At 42.5% G+C, this 22,028-nt stretch overlaps 1 protein-coding gene across 3 annotated transcripts in view; it reads right to left on the bottom strand.

Annotated features, from left to right (window-relative positions):
• UCHL5 (ubiquitin C-terminal hydrolase L5) overlaps positions 1-22,028 on the bottom strand; it is a 103,350-nt gene that overhangs the window by 45,751 nt on the left and 35,571 nt on the right. For all 3 annotated transcript variants that reach the window (XM_089692631.1, XM_089692630.1, XM_089692632.1), the window contains 2 exons: positions 18,608-18,671; positions 3,259-3,361 (listed from right to left, as the gene is read on the bottom strand). In XM_089692631.1, the coding sequence (XP_089548757.1) occupies positions 3,259-3,361; positions 18,608-18,671 (167 nt within the window). The remainder of the gene's footprint in view (positions 1-3,258; positions 3,362-18,607; positions 18,672-22,028) is intronic.

The following is a 22,028-nucleotide window of genomic DNA, read 5'->3' as shown; positions in this document are numbered from 1 at the left end:
TATGCAAATTGTTGTAATTCCTACATCGTTCACCTGATTTGGATGTAAATACCCTCAAATTAAAGCTGACAGTCTGCAGTTAAAGTACATCTTGTTCTTTTCATTTCAAATCCATTGTGGTGGTGTATAGAGCAAAAAATGTTAGAATTGTGTCGATGTCCCAATATTTATGGACCTGACTTTACATGTGCCCTGTAGTACATAGAGCAGAACATGTAACCAGAAATATTGGCACTGCTTTCTCTACACTGGTGGAAGTGGGGTGTATCAGTGGAGGATAGGGAATGTATACAGAACAAAATAGAAGCATGAAAACAATGGTAAGATACCTTTCAAAAACAAAACAAAAAAAACACCATGATACGCTTAATATTTTAGAAAGATTGATGTATTAAAGAATAAAATTGAGTTTAGTGTCACTTAAAGACAGACAAAGCAAGACAACTAGCATTTTCTTCAGGTCATCAGTCCCCATACTTTGTGACAGTGGCATCCCATTTGAACAAGCTGCCAATGCGCCAGAAAACACACTACACTACTTTCCCCCGATGCAGTGCACTATGACGCACAATAGTGCATTGTGGCATGCAGCAATGCAGGTGCATGTTTTTAGTGTGTTGGTGTGCTATTCAAAATGAATGACACCGCAACACTCTGAGTGCATAGTGCACAAGCAGAAGCCAGCCCTAGAGATAATTAAATGTTTACACATAAACAAGTGGTGGTGGGCATGGCTCTCGCAGATGGCTTGGGAAGCTGAGGAAGCCTTGAGCAGTACCCCGACTTTATGTACGCTGGTGTTAACAGAGCTGGTTAACACCGATATAAAACACAAATTCTCTTTAACCACTTCTCGACCGTCCGCCTGCAACGTACTGCGGCAGGGCAGCTGCTACAGGCAAAGCGACGTGCCCGTATGTCACTAACACAGGGGGGTGCTCCCACCTCGTGACTGCTGTGTCCAGCGGAATGAAGATCCCACTGAAAGAGGACCTGGTGATCATGTGCTCGCTACGTGATCACATTATAAGCAAAGCTGTTATGAATCAATCTCATTCATAACAGCTCTGCTCCTCTTCCTAGTAACCTGTGATTGGCCCACAGCTGCCACATGATACATGGGGCCAATCACAGCACCCTGTACCATGTGACCAGCTCCAGCCAATCACAGATCACTATCTTGAGCTGTCAAAACTTAACTCAATCATGACAGTTCATGAATGAATTAGGTTCATGACAGCAAGCTTTGCATTGCAGGAGAAATGATCTTTATTTCTCCTACAAAGCAAAGTGTAAAAAAAAAAAAATCCCTGATCACCAAACACCCCCCTCCCCACAGTAGTACAATGTTGCTATGGTAACATTGTACTATTGTGATAAAAGTAATAAAAAATAATACCATAATGATAATTTTTTTTTTACATTCTTTTAAGAGTTTTTTTTTTGTTAAACTACTTGCCAACAGCTTACCTGCATTTTGCAGGCGAGCAGCAGCTCTTGGCAAAGCGGCTAATCTTGCATCACTTCCTATTTTGGGGTGTGAACACAACTGTGCCCCCCCCTCCACATGTTGGTCCAGGGAGAGAAGAGAGAACATGGCACTGAATAAAAGCACTACATTTTACACACACACACACGTTAGATTAGCACATTTAACCCTTTGATCGCCCCTATTAACCCTTTGATCGCCCCATCTCACAACCAGTGCCATTAGTACAGTGTCAGTATATAGAATTTTTCACTGATCACTGCATTCCTGGCAATAGCAGCATCAGATAGTGTCAGGGTCAGTAAGCGCCCCAACCAGCCAGGGTCAGCTAGCGTTAGATTGCCCGCACACTATTGCGCTCATGCTATAGGTCGATGATCACTGCCATTACTAGTATAGTGTTTGCACAGATCAAGATATTGATCACGTACAGAACTATACTAGTGCCTCCTTTGTATAATGTCCCCAAAACCGTAGGGTTAGCAGGATCGGCTCCATTCGCTGCCAGCACTAGCGTTTAGCCCCTCCGCTGTTTTTCATGGAAGATTTGTATCAATTGATTGTAGGCCAAGGCAATTTATACGCACAACATTACATCGCCGCCCACCTCAGCTCTTGCCAGACAAATCGCATGGAAACCTATTACTGTTTCTGAATTTAAAACTCTTCTGGGCCTAACCCTCAACATGGAAATTACAAAAAAGAATGAATTGCGGTCATGTTGATCCACAGAGCCAATTCATTGTATGCCTTTGTTCTCTGATGTTACATGTATTCACAACATGGACCAACAATGTACTGGTACATCGCTGGACTTTGAGTGATTATATCGGGATGATGCCTGCCGCTACAGCCATCAACCTAGTATTGTTTTTTCAGCTGGCGGTCGGCTTTTATGTAAAAGCAATCCTAGTGGCTAATTAGCTGCTGAATTGTTTTTACGAGCAGCTGGAAGGGACCAGTATGAGAGTGAGAGCGATAACACTAAATTTAACACACCTGCTCCCCATTCACACCTGAGTCCTTGTAACACTAAAGAGTCACATGACACCAGGGAGGGAAAATAGCTAATTGGGCCCAATTTGGACATTTTCACTTAGGGGTGTGTACTCACTTTGTTACCAGCGGTTTAGATATTAATGGCTGTGTGTTGAGTTATTTTGAGGGGACAGAAAATTTACACTATTATACAAGCTGTACACTCACTACTTTACATTGTAGCAAAGTGTCATTTCTTCAGTGTTGTCACATGAAAAGATATAATAAAATATTTACAAAAATGTGAGGGGTGTACTCACTTCTGTGAGATACTGTATATACACTATAGTTTGTAGACACTAAAACTTTCACACAAACCAATTAATATACATGTATTGAGATTTTTTTTTACCAAAGACATGTAGCAGAATACATTTTAGCCTAAATTTATGACTGAGTTTATTGGATATATTTGGATATCTGTCATCCATATGAGGGGACAAGAGTAATGAGCCATAACTGACAACCCACAAAATAATACCGTAAAACTTCCAGCAACAATTTAATCACTATGCATTCCCATGCCACAATACTTTAATTTTCCTCCACAGGAGTCAGCTTTCTACTCACATAGTCCACTGGATGCTACAACTGACAGCAGCTTATTTTATTTTTTTTTAAAGTAATATTCTCTTATATCCTGATTTTTTTTCTTTACAAAGAAAATGTTTCGAATCTGATAGGAAAAAATATTTATCTTTATTCTATATAAAATAAAATTTTTTACTGACCTCCGTAAGTTGTTTTTGTAATTCAGAGATTTTCTTTTCATATATCTTCTTTCTGTCTGAAACAATCGCCATCAGATTGAAACGTATCTCACCTTCACAGTATCTGAAAATAATTTTTGATCCACATTAATAAGAAAACAGCTTATGGTAGTAATAATGGATGGGCATTCCCTTCCACCTATATGTAATTATTATGTTTGACTGCAGCGTTGCCATGTGCACAAACTTTTGTTGTTAAACGTTTAAGCTGTCTGATCGCATCTATAGAGTAATAATGAAGCCACTTCCTTGTACTCATCAGCTTCAAGAGCATGAAAAGGTGATATTAGCTCTTGTAATAGCATTAAAGTAAAAAAAAAATTAAAAAAAGGCTTTTTGTAAATGGACAAATGGATGGGGAGGGTAGACAATGACACAATCCCTGCACTGTACAATAGTCAGGAGCTGTCAATTGCAGCACTGGAAGAATATCACTATCTGTAGTATCCAGGATAAAAGAAAAAATATATTTTCCTGGAGTTCCGCTTTAAAGTGGTTCCAAAGGCTCAAGGTTTTTACCTTGGTAAAAAAAACCTTCTGTATACATCACCCCCAGCCTCCCTAATACTCACCTAAGCCCCTTCTCGATCCAGCGATGTGAACAGGTTATCCCAAGACTTCCTCTTCTCATTGGCTGAGACAGAAGTGGGAGCCATTGGCTCCCACTGTTGTCAATCACAGCCAGTGAGCCAATGAGAAAAGAGGGGGGGACGAGCCACGGCACCATGTGTGAATGGACATGGAGCAGCAGGTGCACCCATAGCAAGCTGCTTTTTGTGGGGGCACCTGACAGGGGAGAGGGGCCAGGTGAGCCTGCGGGGGACGAAAGAAGAGGAGGACCCAGGCTGCTCTGTGCATAACCACTGCACACAGCAGGTAAATATAGACATGTTTGTTATTTCTTAAAGAAAAATAAGCCATTAGAATCACTTTAATACAGGAATTTTAGGGCTCATATTGATGGGCGTACTTGTCTAATTTCATGCACCTGCATAGATTCAAATAGAAAAATACAGTTTTGCACAAGAGAAGTTTGCCTGTAGTGTCTACAGCATCCACATGCACTGTACACCCTGGTAAACCAAGGGTGGCTGCCCAAAGGGAAAATCACTCCTTTGATTTGGAAAGAAATAAACCGTACCTGTGCTACCAATGTGAATGAAGGTTCTTCATTTGTCTGCAAAAATGCCAAGGCTGGCGAGATTCTATGTACTGAGTCTACTGTATTTTTCGCTCCATAAGACGCACCTGACCATATGACGCGCCAAGGTTTTAGAGGTGAAAAACAAGAAAAAAAATATTCTGAACCAATAGACTGCAGACACAATACAGAAATAAATGACCAGACTGCCGACACAGTACAGGAGATGGCCAGAGTCTGCGGACACAGTACAGGAGATGACCAGAGACTGCAGGCAGTACAGGGGATGACCAAGAGACTGCAGGCAGTACAGGGGATAACCAAGAGACTGCGGACCTTTGGGGAGGGAGGGGGAGTGGGTACCTGAATTGGACAGGTATCCGCTCCCACTTCCGCAGAGTTGTCCTCCCTTTAGGGTGGCCACCTGGCTGACAGCCATGTGCCCACTGCACATGTGTGAGAAGTGCTGCGCTTTGTGAATGGCCCGGCGTCTTCTGGGACCTGTCATGTGTCCCAGAAGGCGCAGGGCCATTCACAAAGCGTAGGGCTTCTCGCGCATGCGCAGTGGGCACCCGGCTGTCACAGCCGGGTGCCCACACTAAAGATGCCGTCGTGGGAAGACTGTACAGTGCTGGACCGAGGAACAGGTAAGGTCTTACTGCAGAGAAGAGCTGAGCGGCCGGCCCAGTATTCTGACAGGGTGGCGGCAGCAGCAATACCAGACCGGCCACTCCATATTCGCTCCATAAGTCGCACTGACATTTTCCCCCCTTTTTTGGGGGAAAAAAAAGTGTGTCTTATGGAGCGAAAAATACAGTACCTTTTTTCTGCCACTGTAAGTAGTTTTGTCTGAGGGACACCCAGCTTCCTTTAGGCTATAAGAAGCTAGAATTTACACTGTCCGTTCATTAACTCTTGTACAGGAACCCTTTGTGTCCTCCAGGGCTGTAGTTTTTCTCTTTTTGCAGTTATAGCAAAAGCTATTTCATTATCAAAGGTTTACCTTCAGCTGGCCAAAATGGACAGAATTTTCAGTTGTTCCTCTCACTCTGATGGACCATGCTTCTTTCCTGCTTTGATAAGAGGGCTACATCTCACTCATTGCTTAGGAGGGCAATGTTTATGAGGAGCCTTACGGCATTATTACAGAGGTTTCATGTATTTCCTGGAATATACCTGTAGGTGACTGGGAGAACTCCTGAAACATACACGTGTTCTCTAGTCTGTAAAATTACCAGTTTGCCATCTGTTGCCTGCAAAACAAGTACAGTCTTGGCCACAAATATTGGCACTCCTGCATTTCTGTCAGATAATGTACCACTTCGCCCAGAAAATTGTTGCAATTACAAATGTTTAGGCATTCTCATGTTTATTTCTTTTGTTTGTAATGGTATGACAGAAAATTACTGCCACCTTTTCAAAATTGCATTCCAAGCTTATGATGCTTCTGTAATTTGTAATTAAACTCACATGTATCAATTAACAGGTGCTCACAATATAAAAATTACACAATCAGTTAAAATGGTGAAAAATTCACTCATCCTTCCTTTTGTGCGTTTCTTTGTGCCATATGGAGCACGGAGAAGAGAAAGAGCAGCAAAGAATTGTCTGAGGATTTGAAAACAAAAATTGTGGAAAAGCATGGACTTTTCCAAGTTTTTAAGTCCATCTCCAGAGATCTTAATGTTCCTGTGTCCATTGTGCGCAACATTATCAAGAAGTCCCTTGGCACCGGAGCTAATCTTCCTGGACGTGGACAAAAGAGAAAAACCTAATCAAAGATTGCAAAAAAAGGATTGTTCGAATGGTGGCCAAAGAACCTTGATCAACGTCCAGACTAATTCAAGCTGACCTTCAGGCACAGGGTACAACTGTGTCAGCTCGCACTATACGTTGCCATCTAAATGAAAAAGGATGTTATGTTAGGAGACCCAGGAGGATCCCACTGCTGACACAGAAACAAAGTCAGGCTGGAGCTTGTCAAAACTTAGCTGAGGAAGCCAAAGTTATTTTGGAAGAATGTGCTGTGGACATCAATCAAAATTACAGATTTTTGGTAAAGCCCATCATTCTACTGTTTACAGAAAAAGAAATGAGGCCTTTAAAGAAAATAATACAGTACCTACAATCAAACATGGTGGAGGTTCACTGATGTTCTCGGGTTGCTCTGCTGCTTCAGGCACAGGATGTGCCTTGACCGTGGGCATGGCATTATGAAATCTGAAGACTACCAAAAAATTCTGGGGTGCAATGTAGGGCCCAGTGTCAGAAAGTTGCATCTCCGTCAGAGGTCATGGGTCTTACAGCAGGACAATGACCCAAAGCACACGTCAAAAAGCACCCAAAAATGGTTTCAGACAAAGCGCTGGAGAGTACTGAACTGGCCAGCCAAGAGTCCAGATCTCAAACCCATAGAGAACCTGTGGAAAGATCTCAGATCTGAGAGATAAACAAACGTAACCAGCGCTCCATTCTTCATACACCCAAGAAGATGCCAAAATGCCAACCGAAGAGGTGCAGCCCTTCTAAGATCGGGAAATCTGAGCACTAGTGGAAAAAAACAGACAAGGGCGCACTCTCATCGTGCATTACCGTGGCTAGCTCTGAGGAAGGGGGTTTAGCTCCCGAAACGCGTCAGCTCATTCGCATCATTAGACACAGATGTATTGTGACTGTCTTTGTGGACCACCTATACTGCTTTTAATCACGTTGCTTTGTGAGTATATATCCTCTTTTTATTCAATAAACACGTGTTTTACCACGGTGATGCACAATGAGAGTGCGCCCTTGTCTGTTTTTTTCCAGATCTGAGAGACCTGGAGCAGTTGGCGACAGAACATTGGTCCAAAATTCCAGTAGAAAGGTGTAAGAAACTCATTGATGGTTACAGGAAGCGGTTGATATTTTTTCCAAGGGGTGTGCTACCAAATATTAAATTGGGGGTGCCAATAAATTTGTCCAGTACATTTTTGGGGTTTTGGATGGAATAGATTTGGCTTTTTGTTTCTTTGCTTTTTTGTCATACCAATACAAACAAAAGAAATAAACATGAGAATGCTTGAATATTTGTAATTGCTGGGCAAAGTGGTGCATTATCTGACAGAAATGCAAGGGTGCCAATATTTTTGGAACTATAGGATTGTAACCAACTCAGGATTAATGTAAAATTATTTGTAAAGCACACTTGGATAACTAGGCAGGTTATGTACGTCACCCCGCCTATTCATCCTACGCACAAATCCTATGGATTTTAACCTTTATAATATACCGTAAACGGTTCTAAAGAAGTCAAGAGTCCAACCGATCCTGTACCTCTAGGGGGGGTGGGGTGGAGGAAGAAAACCTTTTCCATAGTCCAACAATAGCAGGTCACAAACACATCAGATGGGAGAGAAGGTAATCCAAAGGTCCACGAATCAAAGAAGACAGCCCCCACCGTGGAGAAAAAACAGGTGGGCCAAGCCTTGTGTCATGGATAGAATGACTGTGGGTCATGAGAATGGAAAGGTCAGCAACATGCTTTGGACTCCCAAAAGCGCTTAAAGAGCTCCTGTATGAGTAGCCTGGGGAGCGAAAAAAGGAAAAAAGGAAAGGCCACGCAGATGCACAGAGGGGAAGACCCTACTAGTGCAGGGCTCCTTGCCCGCCCAAGATTGCTTTAGAAGGACACTGCTGCCCACCCAAAGGAATTGGAAAGATGTCTAGCGGGGCACAAAAAGGACACTCGTTATGAAAGGGCAATCCTGTCAAAAGCCATCTAGACCCTGGAGATGGGCAAAGCACCCTTGATGAGGATGTGAGATTTGCCCCTGGGACTTGAGGTGGCCTGTTCAGCCTAGAGACAGAAGGATCCATGACAGGCAGAAGGGCCACTCCGGATGGGTCTCACCAAAGCAATAACATACCGAAAAAAAGGTCCCACAAAAAGGACCACCGTAGCTCCAGAGGACTGTCAGCAGTAGGGAGTTTGCGCTCAGAGTTGCGGCATAGAAGCACCAGCATCTGTTTGTTCACAAAAACAGCAGCAGGGGAGATGCCCTCGCTTTAGAGGAGTTATGGGTTGCAGCCTCTGGGTGCACAGGGAAAGCGTGACTAGCAGCAACAGAGACAGACTGACTCAAATTCACCCGAGGAGGAAGGACTGGATGGGGGACATTTCTCACTTGCCCTTGCGTCCACGCCACTTCCTCTTTGGAGCAAAAACACACAGGCAACCAACAGCACGTCCAAAGAAGCGGAGGGACTGTAGGACCCCACCACCACCATTGAGGGGGACAGGGCTAGAAACCCCAGGGGCAGATCTCCTCCTGAAACAAGGTGGACTGATGAAAGGTCAGGCCACTCGGGGTCACTGCAAGAGGATTAATTCCTTGGCCACCCCAGTCTAGGATGGGGCTTGTTGCAGCTGGCGCAGTGCGGTGCTAAAAGTCTGCATGAGCTCATTGGCCAGACTGCGGTGACCACTGGATGTACATTATCCAGTGTGTCGTCCATCATGGCTGTTGACTGAAGATCTCCGCAGGAAAAGATACCAAGAAAAAAATGGAAACAATATTATGGAACCACACGTCCCAGCAGAGAACTAGCTCCTTACTCCCACTCTAGGCCTACAGTTAGGTCCATATATATTTGGAAAAACACACAATTTTAGTTTTTTTCAGGTATTTATCAAAACGTATTCAAGCTTTAGTTATATAATGGATATGGGCTGAAAGTGCGCACTCTCAGGTTTAATTTGAGGGTATGTACATCCAAATTGGAAGAGGGGTTAAGGAATTTCAGCTCTTAAGAGTATCCATCCATCCCCCCTTTTGCAAAGGACCAAAAGTAATTGGACAAATGAATATAATCATAAATAAAATGTTCATTTGTAATATTTTGTTGAGAATCCTTTACGGACAATGGACTGCCTGAAGTCTGGAACCCATGGACATTACGAAAGACTGGGTTTCCTCCTTTCTGAAGCTTTGCCAGGCTCTAACTGTAGCTATCTTCAATTGCTCATTGTTTGTGGGTCTTCCTGCCTTTAGTTTTGCCTTCAACAAGTGAAATGCATGCTCAATTGGGTTGAGATCAGGTGATTGACTTGGCCACTGCAGAATATTCCACTTCTTTTCCTTCAAAAGCTCCTGGGTTGCGTTTGCAATGTGTTTCGGATCATTGTCCATGTGTACTGTGAAGCGCATTCCAATCAACTTTGCTACATTTGGCTGAATCTGGGCTGACAGTATATCACTAAACATTGCAGAATTCATTTGGCTGCTTCTGTCACATCATCAATAAACACTAATGACCCAGTGCCACTGAAAGCCATGACTGGCCATGTCATCACACTGCCTCCACCATGTTTTACAGATGACAACGTGTGCTTTGGATCATGAGCTGTTCCAAGCCTTCTCCACACTTTTTTCTTCCCTTCATTCTGGTACAGATTAATCTTAGTTTCATCCATCCAAAGAATGCTTTTCCAGAACTGGTCTGACTTTTTTAGATGTTTTTTGGCAAAGCCTAATCTGGTTTTCTTGTCTTCAGACTTATGAATGGTTTGCACCTTGTGGTGAACCCTCTGTATTTGATCTTGTGAAGTCTTCTCATGATTGTAGACTTTGATAATGATATGCCCACCTCCTGGAGAGTGTCCTTCACTTGTCTGGATGTTGTGAATGGGTTTTTCTTTACCATAGAGAGGATCCTGCGATTATCCACCACTGTTGTCTTCCGTGGACGTCCATGCCTTTTTATGTTGCTGATATCACCAGTGTGTTCTTCTTTCCTCAGAATTTCCAAACTGTTGATTTGGCCACTCCTAATGTTGCTGCAATCTCTTTGATGGATTTGTTTAGTTTGTGAATCCTTACAATGGCCTGTTTCACTTGCATGGACAGCTCCTTTGAACGCATGATGCAGGGTCACAGCAATAGATTCCAAATGCAAATCCCACACTTAGAATCAACTCCAGACCTTTTACCTGCTTAATTGATCAAGAATTAACGAAGGAGTAGCCCATACCTGGCCTTTTGATTCAACTGTCCAATTACGTTGGTCCCCTGAAAAAGGGGGGATGGCTACTCTTAAGAGCTGTAATTCCTGAACCCTTCCTCCAATTTGCATGTACATACCCTCAAATTACACCTGAGAGTGTGCACTTTCAGCTCATATCCATTATATAACTATAGCTTGAATATGTTTTGGTAAATAGCTGAAAAAAACAAAAATTGTGCCTGTGTCCAAATATATATGGACCTAACTGTATATCAGAGAGTGGGTTTACACCATCTAGGACTGCCCATGGGCGGTGCTGTTTTTTTTCTTGCCACGTTTCCTGCTCCTGTAGTTGGCACTATAAACCCAATGGTCACAGAAGACCGTTAACGACCGTGAGAAATATTTAATTCTAGTCCCATGAGGATCCTGCAAGCAAAGCCAAGGATCTGGTTGTACTGGAGAGCCCATGACATCATGCAGAAAGGGTAAAACCTACTTCCAGCAAGCCTATATCTGTGGGCAAAACCAAAGCTGGTAAAAGAAAGTGCCAGTAGTCCACTAACTCGTAAAACATAATGGGCTATATAAGATTGTTTACTGTATATCTTGCTAGATGAATTGGTGTCAGATAGGCACAGAGGAGTAAAATAATTGAGTCAGCTTATCAAATTATAGGCAGGCTAAAGAGGTAGCTAGTTAAAACTTCCTGCAAGGCGTCATCATCATCAACAAGATCCATTTAATCCTCCCACAAAACAATTTATTTTTTCCTAATAATCCTGGGCTTGTGCTGTAGGATCCATGAGAGCAGCATAAAATTCCAAAAATCCCCTACAGTAGACAGGAAATTTGCTACCGTCTATGCTGCAGACAGTGATATTGGTGATTTTAAAGCATGGACAGGGCTCCTCTTTACCGGCCAGTCTCCCTGTTGAATACAGACATGAAAATTTTCGCTAAGTGCTTGCTGGGAGATTGTTTGATTATTTCTATGTTAGTGCATAATGATCAGACAGGCTTCATCCCGGGTGAAGGCACTGACATTAACATATGAAGGTTATTCACTCACATCTCTATTGCCAGTACCAGAGAAAGCCCAGGTGTCATGCTGTCCCTTAAAGAATCAGTCAAATGGAAATACCTGTGGGAGGCTCTTCGGCGTTTCAGATTTGGCCCCAATTCATCTCATGGGTCAAGTGCTTCTACAACTCACCATATGCGAGAATCCATACTAATAATGCTGTAATCTCCCTTCTTTTGTTCTCCACAGAGGCACTTGACAGGGCTCTCCCCTTTCGCTAGGTCTCTTTGCTCTGGCGATCGAGCCCTTGGCCTGTCTGATCCTCTCCTCTAAGACCTTGCGAGGGCTTCCTGTGGGTGACTGGGAAGCCTGGGATTCCTTGTATGCAGACAACACTCTTCTATACCTGGAGGAGTGTTCTATCTCTTAAAGCAGCGCTTGACATTATTGATCGCTTAAGCCATTATTTTGGAGTGCGCATAAACTGGGAAAAATCAATATTATTCCCTCTTGCATCAAGAACCCTGTCATTCCGTTGGCCCCTATAAAATCAGTCTCCAAATTTAAATACTTAGGTGTGGTGGTTCAGACTGTCTCCTTCCCCTTTTGCAACATCTGCAGACTAAATTTAGTGCCTGGTCCTCCCTACCTATTAGCACCATAAAGTAAATCTTTTTAAAATTATTTTTTTTAACCAAATCTCTCCATTTATTCCCTCCAAACTCCTATACAGATTCCACAATCCTTTTTCTGTTGTGTGGATGGCATTGTCTGTGTTTCTCTGGGCTGGGGGAGCTCCTAGACTTTCCTGATCTACCTTACATTTACCAATCGGGGTGGCCTGGCGCTGCCTAAGCTCCTACTGTACTACAGGGCAGCTGTCTTAGTTACAGTGTACTGGTGGTTCTCTCAGCTAGGTACAACGTGGCGGTGATCCTGGAAGCAGCTATATTGGGCTCTTATGCAGAGTTCAGTAACCTTGTTTATAGGGGCCCGAAGTCTAACCCGGCCATCACTACCCTTATGCAGACGACTCTGACAGTATGGAGGCAGGCTAGGGTTCAATATGGCATAAATGCCACCTACACACCACTCTGGGGCAACCCTACACTTCCTCATCTGCACATGGTACCAGGTCCTGCTGTGTGGGCTTGGTATGGCATTAAGATATTGCGACAAATTTATCCATAGACAATGCTCTACTCCTCAGTGACTGGCTGCAATGTATCCTGGCAGAATGGCGGAGTGTTCCCGCTGTGAAATGGTTGAGGGCACACTTAACCATGTTTTGGTTATGTTCGAGGATGTGTCCCTTTTGGACTGGGGTATTGGACACTCAACGCAGTTGGTTACCTGTCTGTTCCTATGGACCCGCTGATAATGCTGTTGGGACTTATTGATCTTGTGGAGGCACCAAAGCATAGTAAGCTGTTTGTCTTCTCTGCTTATTAAGCTAGATGAGATATTTTGTTGAGATGGAAGCTGACAACCCCACCCACTGTTTCTGGATGGAAGGCAGCAATTAATGGTGCTCTTCCTCTCTATCCTCCTCACAATACAGGTTGTGATGTCTCCAGTTATTTGAAGATTTTTGTAGCACCCAAATAACGTATGGCTACCTGTACCACCTAATCTCCTCCCATGCCCTCTGTCTTTCCCTTTTCCCTACTTTCTCCCCCCCCCTCCAACTCCTACCCTCCCCAACTCTCTCCCTGCTTTATTCCCCTTTTCCTCCTCATCTCCCCCCTCGCTCCCCTTCCCCGGCTGGTCCCACCAAGTTCCTGTTTGACTAGCTTGTTCGTTTTGTGTCTTGGGTGGAACACAGAATTTCATCAGGATGCTATTGTAGGACTCTTCTGTTTTTGGATATTAACGTATTCTGTTTACCTTATCATATATTGTCCGCTTGACTAGGTTTAATGCACCTCTGTTTGTCTGTACCACTGTACATCTTAAATAAATGTAACAGTTACAAAAACAAAAATGTTCAAAATGATTTGTTTATGAGAAGCTCTAGTCATAGCTACAGCCAATCAATTATCTACAACATGGGGGGTGTGGCAAGATCGGGCAGTTGTGGTTCGTGAGGCTCCCTGTCACCAATCCTCTGCATGACTACCAAACGCTCTGTGACCAGCATTATTCACGGCCTCGGACTGTTCCCAGTCTACTGGTATATTTTGTGCAATGGCAGCACCCATGATGAGTCTTAAATCTGAGGAAGCAGCAGTCCAGAAGTTCCGAAATGCTGGTGGATTGGCATAGCCTCAGAGAATGCCTTGTGGCTTGGACAAGCTGAAGGAGAGGACAGCTAAAGCTGGAAAGAACACCCGGCAGTCGGGTAAGGACAGCCCCACAGACAGTCTATTATGCCCAAAAGCTCCCAAAGCCTCAGGCTAAGGTACGGGGAGACGTGGAGCTGGGAGAATGCTTTGCAGATACACAGGCTGCTGCACCCTCCACCAGAAAGAGGCCTGGCTGCATTACAGTCCTCTGATGAGGAGATCATGGATGATACAGCAGACCTTAGGGAGAGAGAGCAGCAGCCTATTTTGGGTGAAATTCTGAAAGCAATGAAAACCTGTACTGCCACAGTTAAATCAGTTAAATCCCAGTTGGGAGGACTGCAAGAGGAAGCCGATTTGTTTAGACAGGACTTTCAGAAAATCTGTGAACGCACTACAGTTGCGGAGTCTCATATTAGTGATTTGGAGGACTAGCTGCCACCTTTAGCTGCTGAACCTAAATCTACAACCCGCATGGTGCATGCAGGTAATGACCGAGTGGATGATACTGAGAACTATTTAAGATGCAACAATGTCCACAGTCTTCTCAGGCGCCCCGAAGGAAATGATCCTACTGAACTAGTGGAAAAATGGTTGCAGGACATATCTGGGCACGATACTTTTATGCCTCTGTTTGCCCCCAACGTATGCCTCCTAGGGAATTTGCCTAGATCTATCTTTGCCAGGCTACTTCACTAAAGGGACAGGGAAACGGTGCCGCGTTTAGCCAGGGAACATTGCAATATCAAGTACAACAGTGTCCCTGTATCCTTTTATCTGGATTTTTCTGCTTTAGTGCAGCATAAATGCTCGAAGTTTGTGGAAGTCAAAAAGCATCTGCAGAGACTTTTGCTCACGTATGCCATGCTATACCCTGCCCGCTTGTGGGTACAGCTTGTGGTAGGACCCACTTCTTTAACAATGCTGTCTCTGGCATTCTATGGAATTGCTGGATGTGAATGACACCTCTCTCAGTGGACACTGAGGAGGAAGAAGCTGGATGACCACTTGTTATCAAGCGTGAGTGATCACTGCCTTACAGCAGAGCAGTCTCTTTTCTCCTTTTTTCTTTTGGAAGATATACGAGCAGGGAGATCAGATTTTTATATATTCCTTGTTTTGTAGTTTGGGGGACCAACGTGGTTTCTATCTTTACAATGTATGCATATCTCCGTTGATGGACACTATGCCCAGGGGCTTTCTCAGAAAAGGACCTTCTGGGAATAGAAGGAATAACCTAATTGGAATTTTTGTTGTTGGTATTAGCACTCCACTATTTTTTCTAAACCTTCCTATCCTGTTGGGTGGGATATGTACTCTTTTGCAATCAATATGTCTTGTATTTTCAGTTTGCACCTATTTAAACCTGGTTCCAGAACTACACCTGCTCATATGGCTTCAGCTTCGCTATTACAATAACTTGGATGGTTCCCATATCCCTTACATCCTTATGGCCTATTTGGGGAGCATTGTTAGGGATGCTGGACAGGTCCTTTCTATGCTTGCTGGGGGGACGGTGTGTACTTGCATCTTGGGTCATGATCATTTTTCAAGAAGCTCATGTCTGAGGTTAATTGAAGGTCTTGCAATATTGCTAGTGTTATTGTACTAGTCTATATACCACCACCCTTTTCTACCAATGCGAGACATTTGGTGACTTATCTGACAAGCCTGACATACGCTCTTCATACTGGGAGACTTTAACAGCTGCCTACAGTCACAGCAGGATAGGCATCATCCTCCTGTTGGTCCACCGACATCTACAGGATCCCTGTTGGCCCACTTTATTTGGAATTTCTAATGGCAGGACTTGTGGAAGATTAGAAATTCCTCAAAGCTGGCTTTTTCAACTCATTTATCTTTATCTAGGATTGATTTATGTTTAAGTAACACCGGTGCACATACGATTGACAGAGAAATAAGCACAATCAGATGCTCCTATAACTATTGAGGAGATGCAGGAGGTGGTTGGTTCATTCTCTGCTTGTAAAGCCCTGGGGGAAGATGGAATTCCCATAGAGATTTACAGGCGATATTCAGAAACTGTTCTGCCTCATTTATTGGAAATATTCACTGCCACCTTAAAATCTAAACGTCTTCCTGATTCTATGCCCAAAGCAATTATTGTTCTCCTGCTGAAGCTGGGCAAGTCTCCTATGGATCCAAGCTTTTTTAGGCCCATTTCTCTGCTTCAGTCAGATATAAAGATCCTTGCAAAGTTTCTGGCTCTACGCCTAAACAGGGCATTATCCACCCTGATCAGACTGGCTATTCATGCCTGGTAAATCAACAGCCATTAACCTTGTCGAGTTCTTCACATTAAAATTTTGGGATAATGTAAACGTTTGGCAAAAACTATTGCTTTCTGTGGTAGGAAGAGCTAATTTAATGAAAATGATTGTAATGCCTCAGTTTCTATGCTTTCTTCATAACACTCCCATAGTTCTGCCCCTTAAGCTTTTTATGCCACTTAACTCCATTTTTCATCAACTACTCTGGTGGCAAGGTTCAGCAAGGATCTGCTTAGAACAATTACAAAAACCTAAAGAAATAGGGGGAATAGCATTTCTGAACTCATGGGTATACTATTTGGCTGCTCAATTGCAGCATCTGCAGCAGGGTATGATCACATAAGAGCCAGTTGGTGAGTCTCGAGACTCTTTCCTGTCCATTATGCTTCAACATGCCCACTCCTCCTTGCTCCCAGAGGGCTTGGAATCTCAATTATTTGCCAAATATAACCATCTTTTCTAATTGCCATGCATCTTTACTGAATATATATTTGGAGGTGTATAGGGCTGTGGATTTGTGGGAGCCTGATGTGGGGGGCATGCCTGGAGAACAGTGGGAAAATGTGCTGGAAGCGGTGTATGCTAGTTCTCTTAATGCCTCTCAGCGTCTATCACAATTGTACCTTTTACTGCGAGTGCATTATACCCAGGTAAAACTGTTCAAACTGGAAATTCTGCAAGACCCAATCTTCCCTAAATGCAGTAGGGATCATGGGGATCGAATGCATATGCTGTGGAGGTTCCCAAAATTGCACAGATATTGGGAGTCAGTTCTTGCTACTGTTAATAGTGTATTCCAAAACAGCCATCCCCCCTTTGACTACAGACGTCTGCTGGGGATTTTAGATGATATTATCACGGATGCCTTTACTATGGAAGCCACATCCAGGGCCTTGTTTCAGGTACATAAAGCTATTCTTTAGCACTGGAAAAGTAATTACCCTTCATCCCTTAAGGAATGGATTGACCACATGGGTACCACCCTAAGATATGAACGAGTCACTTATCAGCACTGCAAATGTCCTGCTAAATTTGACAGGGTTTAGGGAAGTTGGCACCAGTATATTTGGTTATTGATAAGATACTGGGCTAGGATGCCTTTGTCTGCTGTTGGTTAAAATGATTCTAAAGGTTTAAGTTTTTTTTTACCTTCATGTATTCTATGCATGAGGGTTAAAAATCTTCTGTGCGCAGTGACCCCTCCAATTCTTACCTGAGCCCCCTCCGATCCAACAACATTGACAGCTGTCTGGGGACCCTTCCTTTTCATTGGCTGAGACAGCAGCGGGAGCCCACTTCTTCCCACTGCTGTCAATCACAGCCAGTAAGCCAATAAGGAGAGAGCGGGGAGTTTCCCTGGGGGCACTGCTCAAGGGGGAGGAGCCAGGAACAGCGGAAGGGACCTGAAAAGAAGAGGATCTAGACTGCTCTGTGCAAAACCACTGCACAAAGCAGGTAAGTATAGATACAGTATGTTTGTTATTTATAAGAAAAAAAACAAAAAAAAAAAAAGCTGTCACTTTAACACTATCTGACTTTGGGGTATGCCACACAGTTCTGATGCTGGAAGCTGTACTTGATTACCTGATCCTGTACATCACATTTTTGTATTGTACTGTGAGTATTTCTGGAACCTGTATGCTTGAATTTGTACAAATAAAAAAATCTTTTCTGATATAAAAAAAAATAATTATCTACAAGCATGGATAGTGCAAGCCTGTTTAAGCCATATTTTTTTTTAAAAATTCTTATTAAAAGAGATTAATGAGATAAAATTCTCTTCTAGGTTGTTGGAAGAGTCCGATTCGTCAGACAGGCCTGAAAGAACAGGTGTACATTGCTTCACCTTACCCACATACAGAAGCTGAGTTGGTGGCATCCCAGGATATATTGAAATATTTGTCTACCTTTAAGAAAGACAATAAGTAACTGATGTTTTACGAGGAAGGGAAACACATGGGGGGCACCTCTTTGTTACTACAGCCAAAATCACAGCAGACTTCATGACGCTATCAAGGGGTTCCATAGTTAAATGCTTCTTTTTTTGGGTAACACTTGGAGTTCACTATAGGCTGTAATGGACACTATTAAACAATTTGGTACCTTCTCGGGATTAACTATAAATTGGACTAAATCAACTTTGTTACAACATAAAGATAACCTAACCCAAGTCTGCCAAAGACATGTAGGATTCGGGTAAACTTTTAGATTCTTCGGCATGTCTTCGGAATTTTAAACAAAGATATCTTCATGTTCATCCACAAGAAAAGGTTGAATTTGACCAAATTTGCCTGCACCTTGATAGGACATGCTGCAACCAAAAATGCAATGCAACACAGTTCAAACTCAGCCTGTGAACTGTAATGTGTACTGTTATCAGTAAATGCCAATTTGCTGACCCCCATGTGACATGTTTCAAACACGTCAAATGCAGCAAAACAATACCGACTTAAACGTCTGACAGGCAATATTTAAATTCTTCCAGTCACAGCCTACTCAGTCTGTCCCTGGACAGCATTATATTAAGTCCCAATATATGCTTGTAGTCACAGCAGACTGAGGAAAAGTAGTAAAAATATTAAATTACTTTTGCATTCGCTTTTCAATAACTGGCCGCACAACACCGATCCAGTCATCTTGGTTGCATGTTCCTGCAATAAAAGAAAACAAGAAAAACAAATTTAAATGTTTTTAAATATTTTTTTACGACTGTGTTTGTACTAATATTTAAAATTTTGCTTTTTTGAATGTGATCATTCAGGTTGAAACTGTCAGAGAACTAAAATATCAAAATCCCTAATATCAGCAAGTCTCTACATTCACTAACCCTCAGCCCAGTTATCATGGTCCTCAAATTTGGACTAGTATTGCCCTGTCCTCTAACATATCCCTAACAATTAAAACATACAGTACTGTGCAAACGTTTTAGGTGGGTGTGAAGAAATACTGTAAAGTTTGAATGCTTTCAAAAATATATAGTTTTATATAGTTTATTTTTATTAATTTACAAAATGCAAAAGTGAGCAAACTGAAGAAAAATCTAAAACCAATATTTGGTGTGACTACCCTTTGCTTATAAACCAGCATCAATTCTTATAGTTCCACAAAGTCAGGGATTTTGTAGGATTAGAATCATGTGTATGATTAACCAATTATACCATGCAGTTGCTAATGATCATCAATTTCATATGCAGGTTGAAACACATTCATCAACTGAAACAAATAACTGTGTAGGAGGCTTAAAACTGGGTGAACGGCCAAACTCTACTACTAAGATGAGGATGTGAAAGACCCTTTTATGCCACAGATGCCACCACAGCAAGACTGAGCACAACAGGACACAAGGTAGTTATACTGCATCAGCAATGTCTCTCCCAGGCAAAGATTTCAAAGTAAACTGGGGTTTCAAGATGTGCTGTTCGAACTCTTTTGAAGAAGCACAAAGAAATGGGCAATGTTGAGGAACGTAGGCGCAGTGGTCAGCCAAGGAAACTTAATGCAGCAGATGAAAGACACATCATGCCTACTTCCCTTCAACATCGGAAGATGTCCAGCAGTGCCATCAGCACAGAGCTGCTGGAAGCAAGTGGGACCCAGGTACACACATCTACTGTCTGGAGAAATCTGGCTAGAAGCAGTCTTCATGGAAAATTGACAGCCAAAATGCCATACTTCCTAGCTGTAAACAAGGGGTTGCAGAAAAATGGCAGCTGGTGTTCTGAAATATTTGGCTGTAGCAGAAGGCAGGTTTGTTTGCAGAAGGGCTGGACAGCAGTACAATAATGAGTGTCTGCAGGCAGCAGTGAAGGACGCTGGAGGTTCCTTGCAAGTTTGGGGCTGCATTTATGCAAATGGAGTTTGAGATTTGGTCAGTATCAATGGTGTCCTCAATGCAGAGAAATACAGGCAGATACTTCTAAATTATGCCATACTATCAGGGGGGCGTGTGATAGGCCCTAAATTTATTCTGCAGCAGGACAACAGCCCCAAACATACAGCCAATGTCATTAAGGATTAATTAGCATAAAAAAAGAACAAGTACTGGAAGTGATAGTTTGGCTCCACAGAGCTCTGATCTCAATATCGCATCCGACTAGGATTATATGAAGTGACAGAAGGATTTGAGGCAGCCTACATGCACAGAAGATTTGTAGTTAGTTCTCCAAGATGTTTGGAACAACTTGCCTTATGAGTTTCTTCAAAAACTGTGTGCAAGTGGACCTGTGTGAAATAATTGATACGGTTTCTGAAGGCAAAGGGTGGTCACACCAAATTCTGATTTTATGATTTGGATTTATCTTCTGTCCATGTACTTTCCACTTTGTGAATTGATAAAAAAAACTATTAAACACATATTTCTGAAAGCATTCTAAAATTTACAGCATTTTTTCACACCTGCCTAAAAATGTTTACAGAGCAGTGTAACTATCCCCCCCCCCAACAAAGTGGTTGTAAAGCCTTAAGATCTTTTTACCTTAATGCATTCTGTGCATTAAAGTAAAAAACTTGTGTCTGGGATAACCCTCAACCCCCTCTTGTACTTATCTGAGCCCTATCATGATCCAGCACTGTGCATGAGAGCAGCGGCTCTCCTGGTTCTGTCCCTGCTCACAGGGCAGATTGCTGCTGTCAAACTCTCTGTCTATGGACGCAGGTAACGGGGCACAGGAGCGTGCCCGCACAAGTGCTCCCATAGCAAGTGGCTTCTTATGGGGGCACTAGATGAAGAGGAGGAGCCATGAGCGCTATCGGGGATCTGAGGAGAGAAGGATCGGGGCTGCTCTAAGTATGACATGTTTATTATTTTAATTTAAAAAAACAAAAACAAACCGGAAGCTCTTGTTTGAAATACATAAGCGGAGGTTAAAATGTTAGACTAGAGATGTTAAGGACTGGAAAAAAAACTGAAATTTTTTTCCAAAGCCGATTTGTCCAGAAAAAAAAAAAATCGAAGAAAGTGTGGAATATGTTCTTTTAAAAATGATAAATAATATTTCTATGACATGGTATTCAAATGACATAACATGAAGACCTTAATGAAACATTTGAGACTTTATGAAAAGTCTTAAATGATTGCAAGTTCTCTCAGCTGAAGACAAGCAAATCCTGGAATACAATTCAAGTAACACTGTGCTTCCCAATGCAGTTCTCAAACAAGAGATATATACATTTCTGCCACTAAGGTGTACTGTATGAGAAAGGTTCCAGTTTAGTTTGCTTATGGGCTCCATTTTGTACCTCCTACAGTTGGATGATTGTTGGGATACAGTAGATGTTAGTTTCTGTCTTCCTCTCAGGCCTTGACAGGTAGCAGGGTAAATTTGTCTGACAATTTAGTTAATTTTTAGAACCCTTAAATGATTCCTATTAATGCTCTCTACCATCACAGCATAATGTATGCCTATAGTCTGGTCAGTAATTAGTTTTTTTTCTCTTCCTCCTCTCAGTAAAATGGTGAGACCAACATCTAGAGTTTGGACACATTTACACATAGCAAATTCTGCTGAAAGGAAAGCTGCAATTTGCAAATATTGTGAGAAGAAATATTCTTTTTCAAATGCTACAAGGAAGACAAAAACACACCCTTGCATGCCAGAGCTGCTCTAAAAACACTGAATATTTTTAAAATGTTTCCAAAAATGTACATTTTTTCTGGAAAAAAAAAACTGGGGAAAAAAAAAAAAAAAAACTTTTTTTCTCATGGCTTCAATACTTCTGAAAATATTACATCTCTAGGTTAGCCGGGCTGGATTTACAAAAGGCATGCAAAGTCCAAGTTGGTGACCTAACTCTTCTGTAATTAACCACTTGCCTACCAGGCACTTATACCCCCTTATTTACCAGGCCTATTTTCAGCTTTCAGCGCTGCCGCACTTTGATTGACAATTGCGCGGTCATGCAACATTGTACCCATATGAAATTTTGATCATTTTTTCTCACAAATAGAGCTTTATTTTGGTGGTATTTAATCGCCACTGGGCGCTTTACTTTTTGCGCTATAAATAAAA

This window comes from Staurois parvus, unplaced genomic scaffold (genome assembly GCF_062004578.1).
Source record: "Staurois parvus isolate SC_StPar_1 unplaced genomic scaffold, SC_StPar_1.0 ptg000597l, whole genome shotgun sequence".
Classification (NCBI taxonomy): domain Eukaryota; kingdom Metazoa; phylum Chordata; class Amphibia; order Anura; family Ranidae; genus Staurois; species Staurois parvus.
Note: the sequence above shows the minus strand (reverse complement) of the source record. Positions and strands in the feature narration are given on the sequence as shown.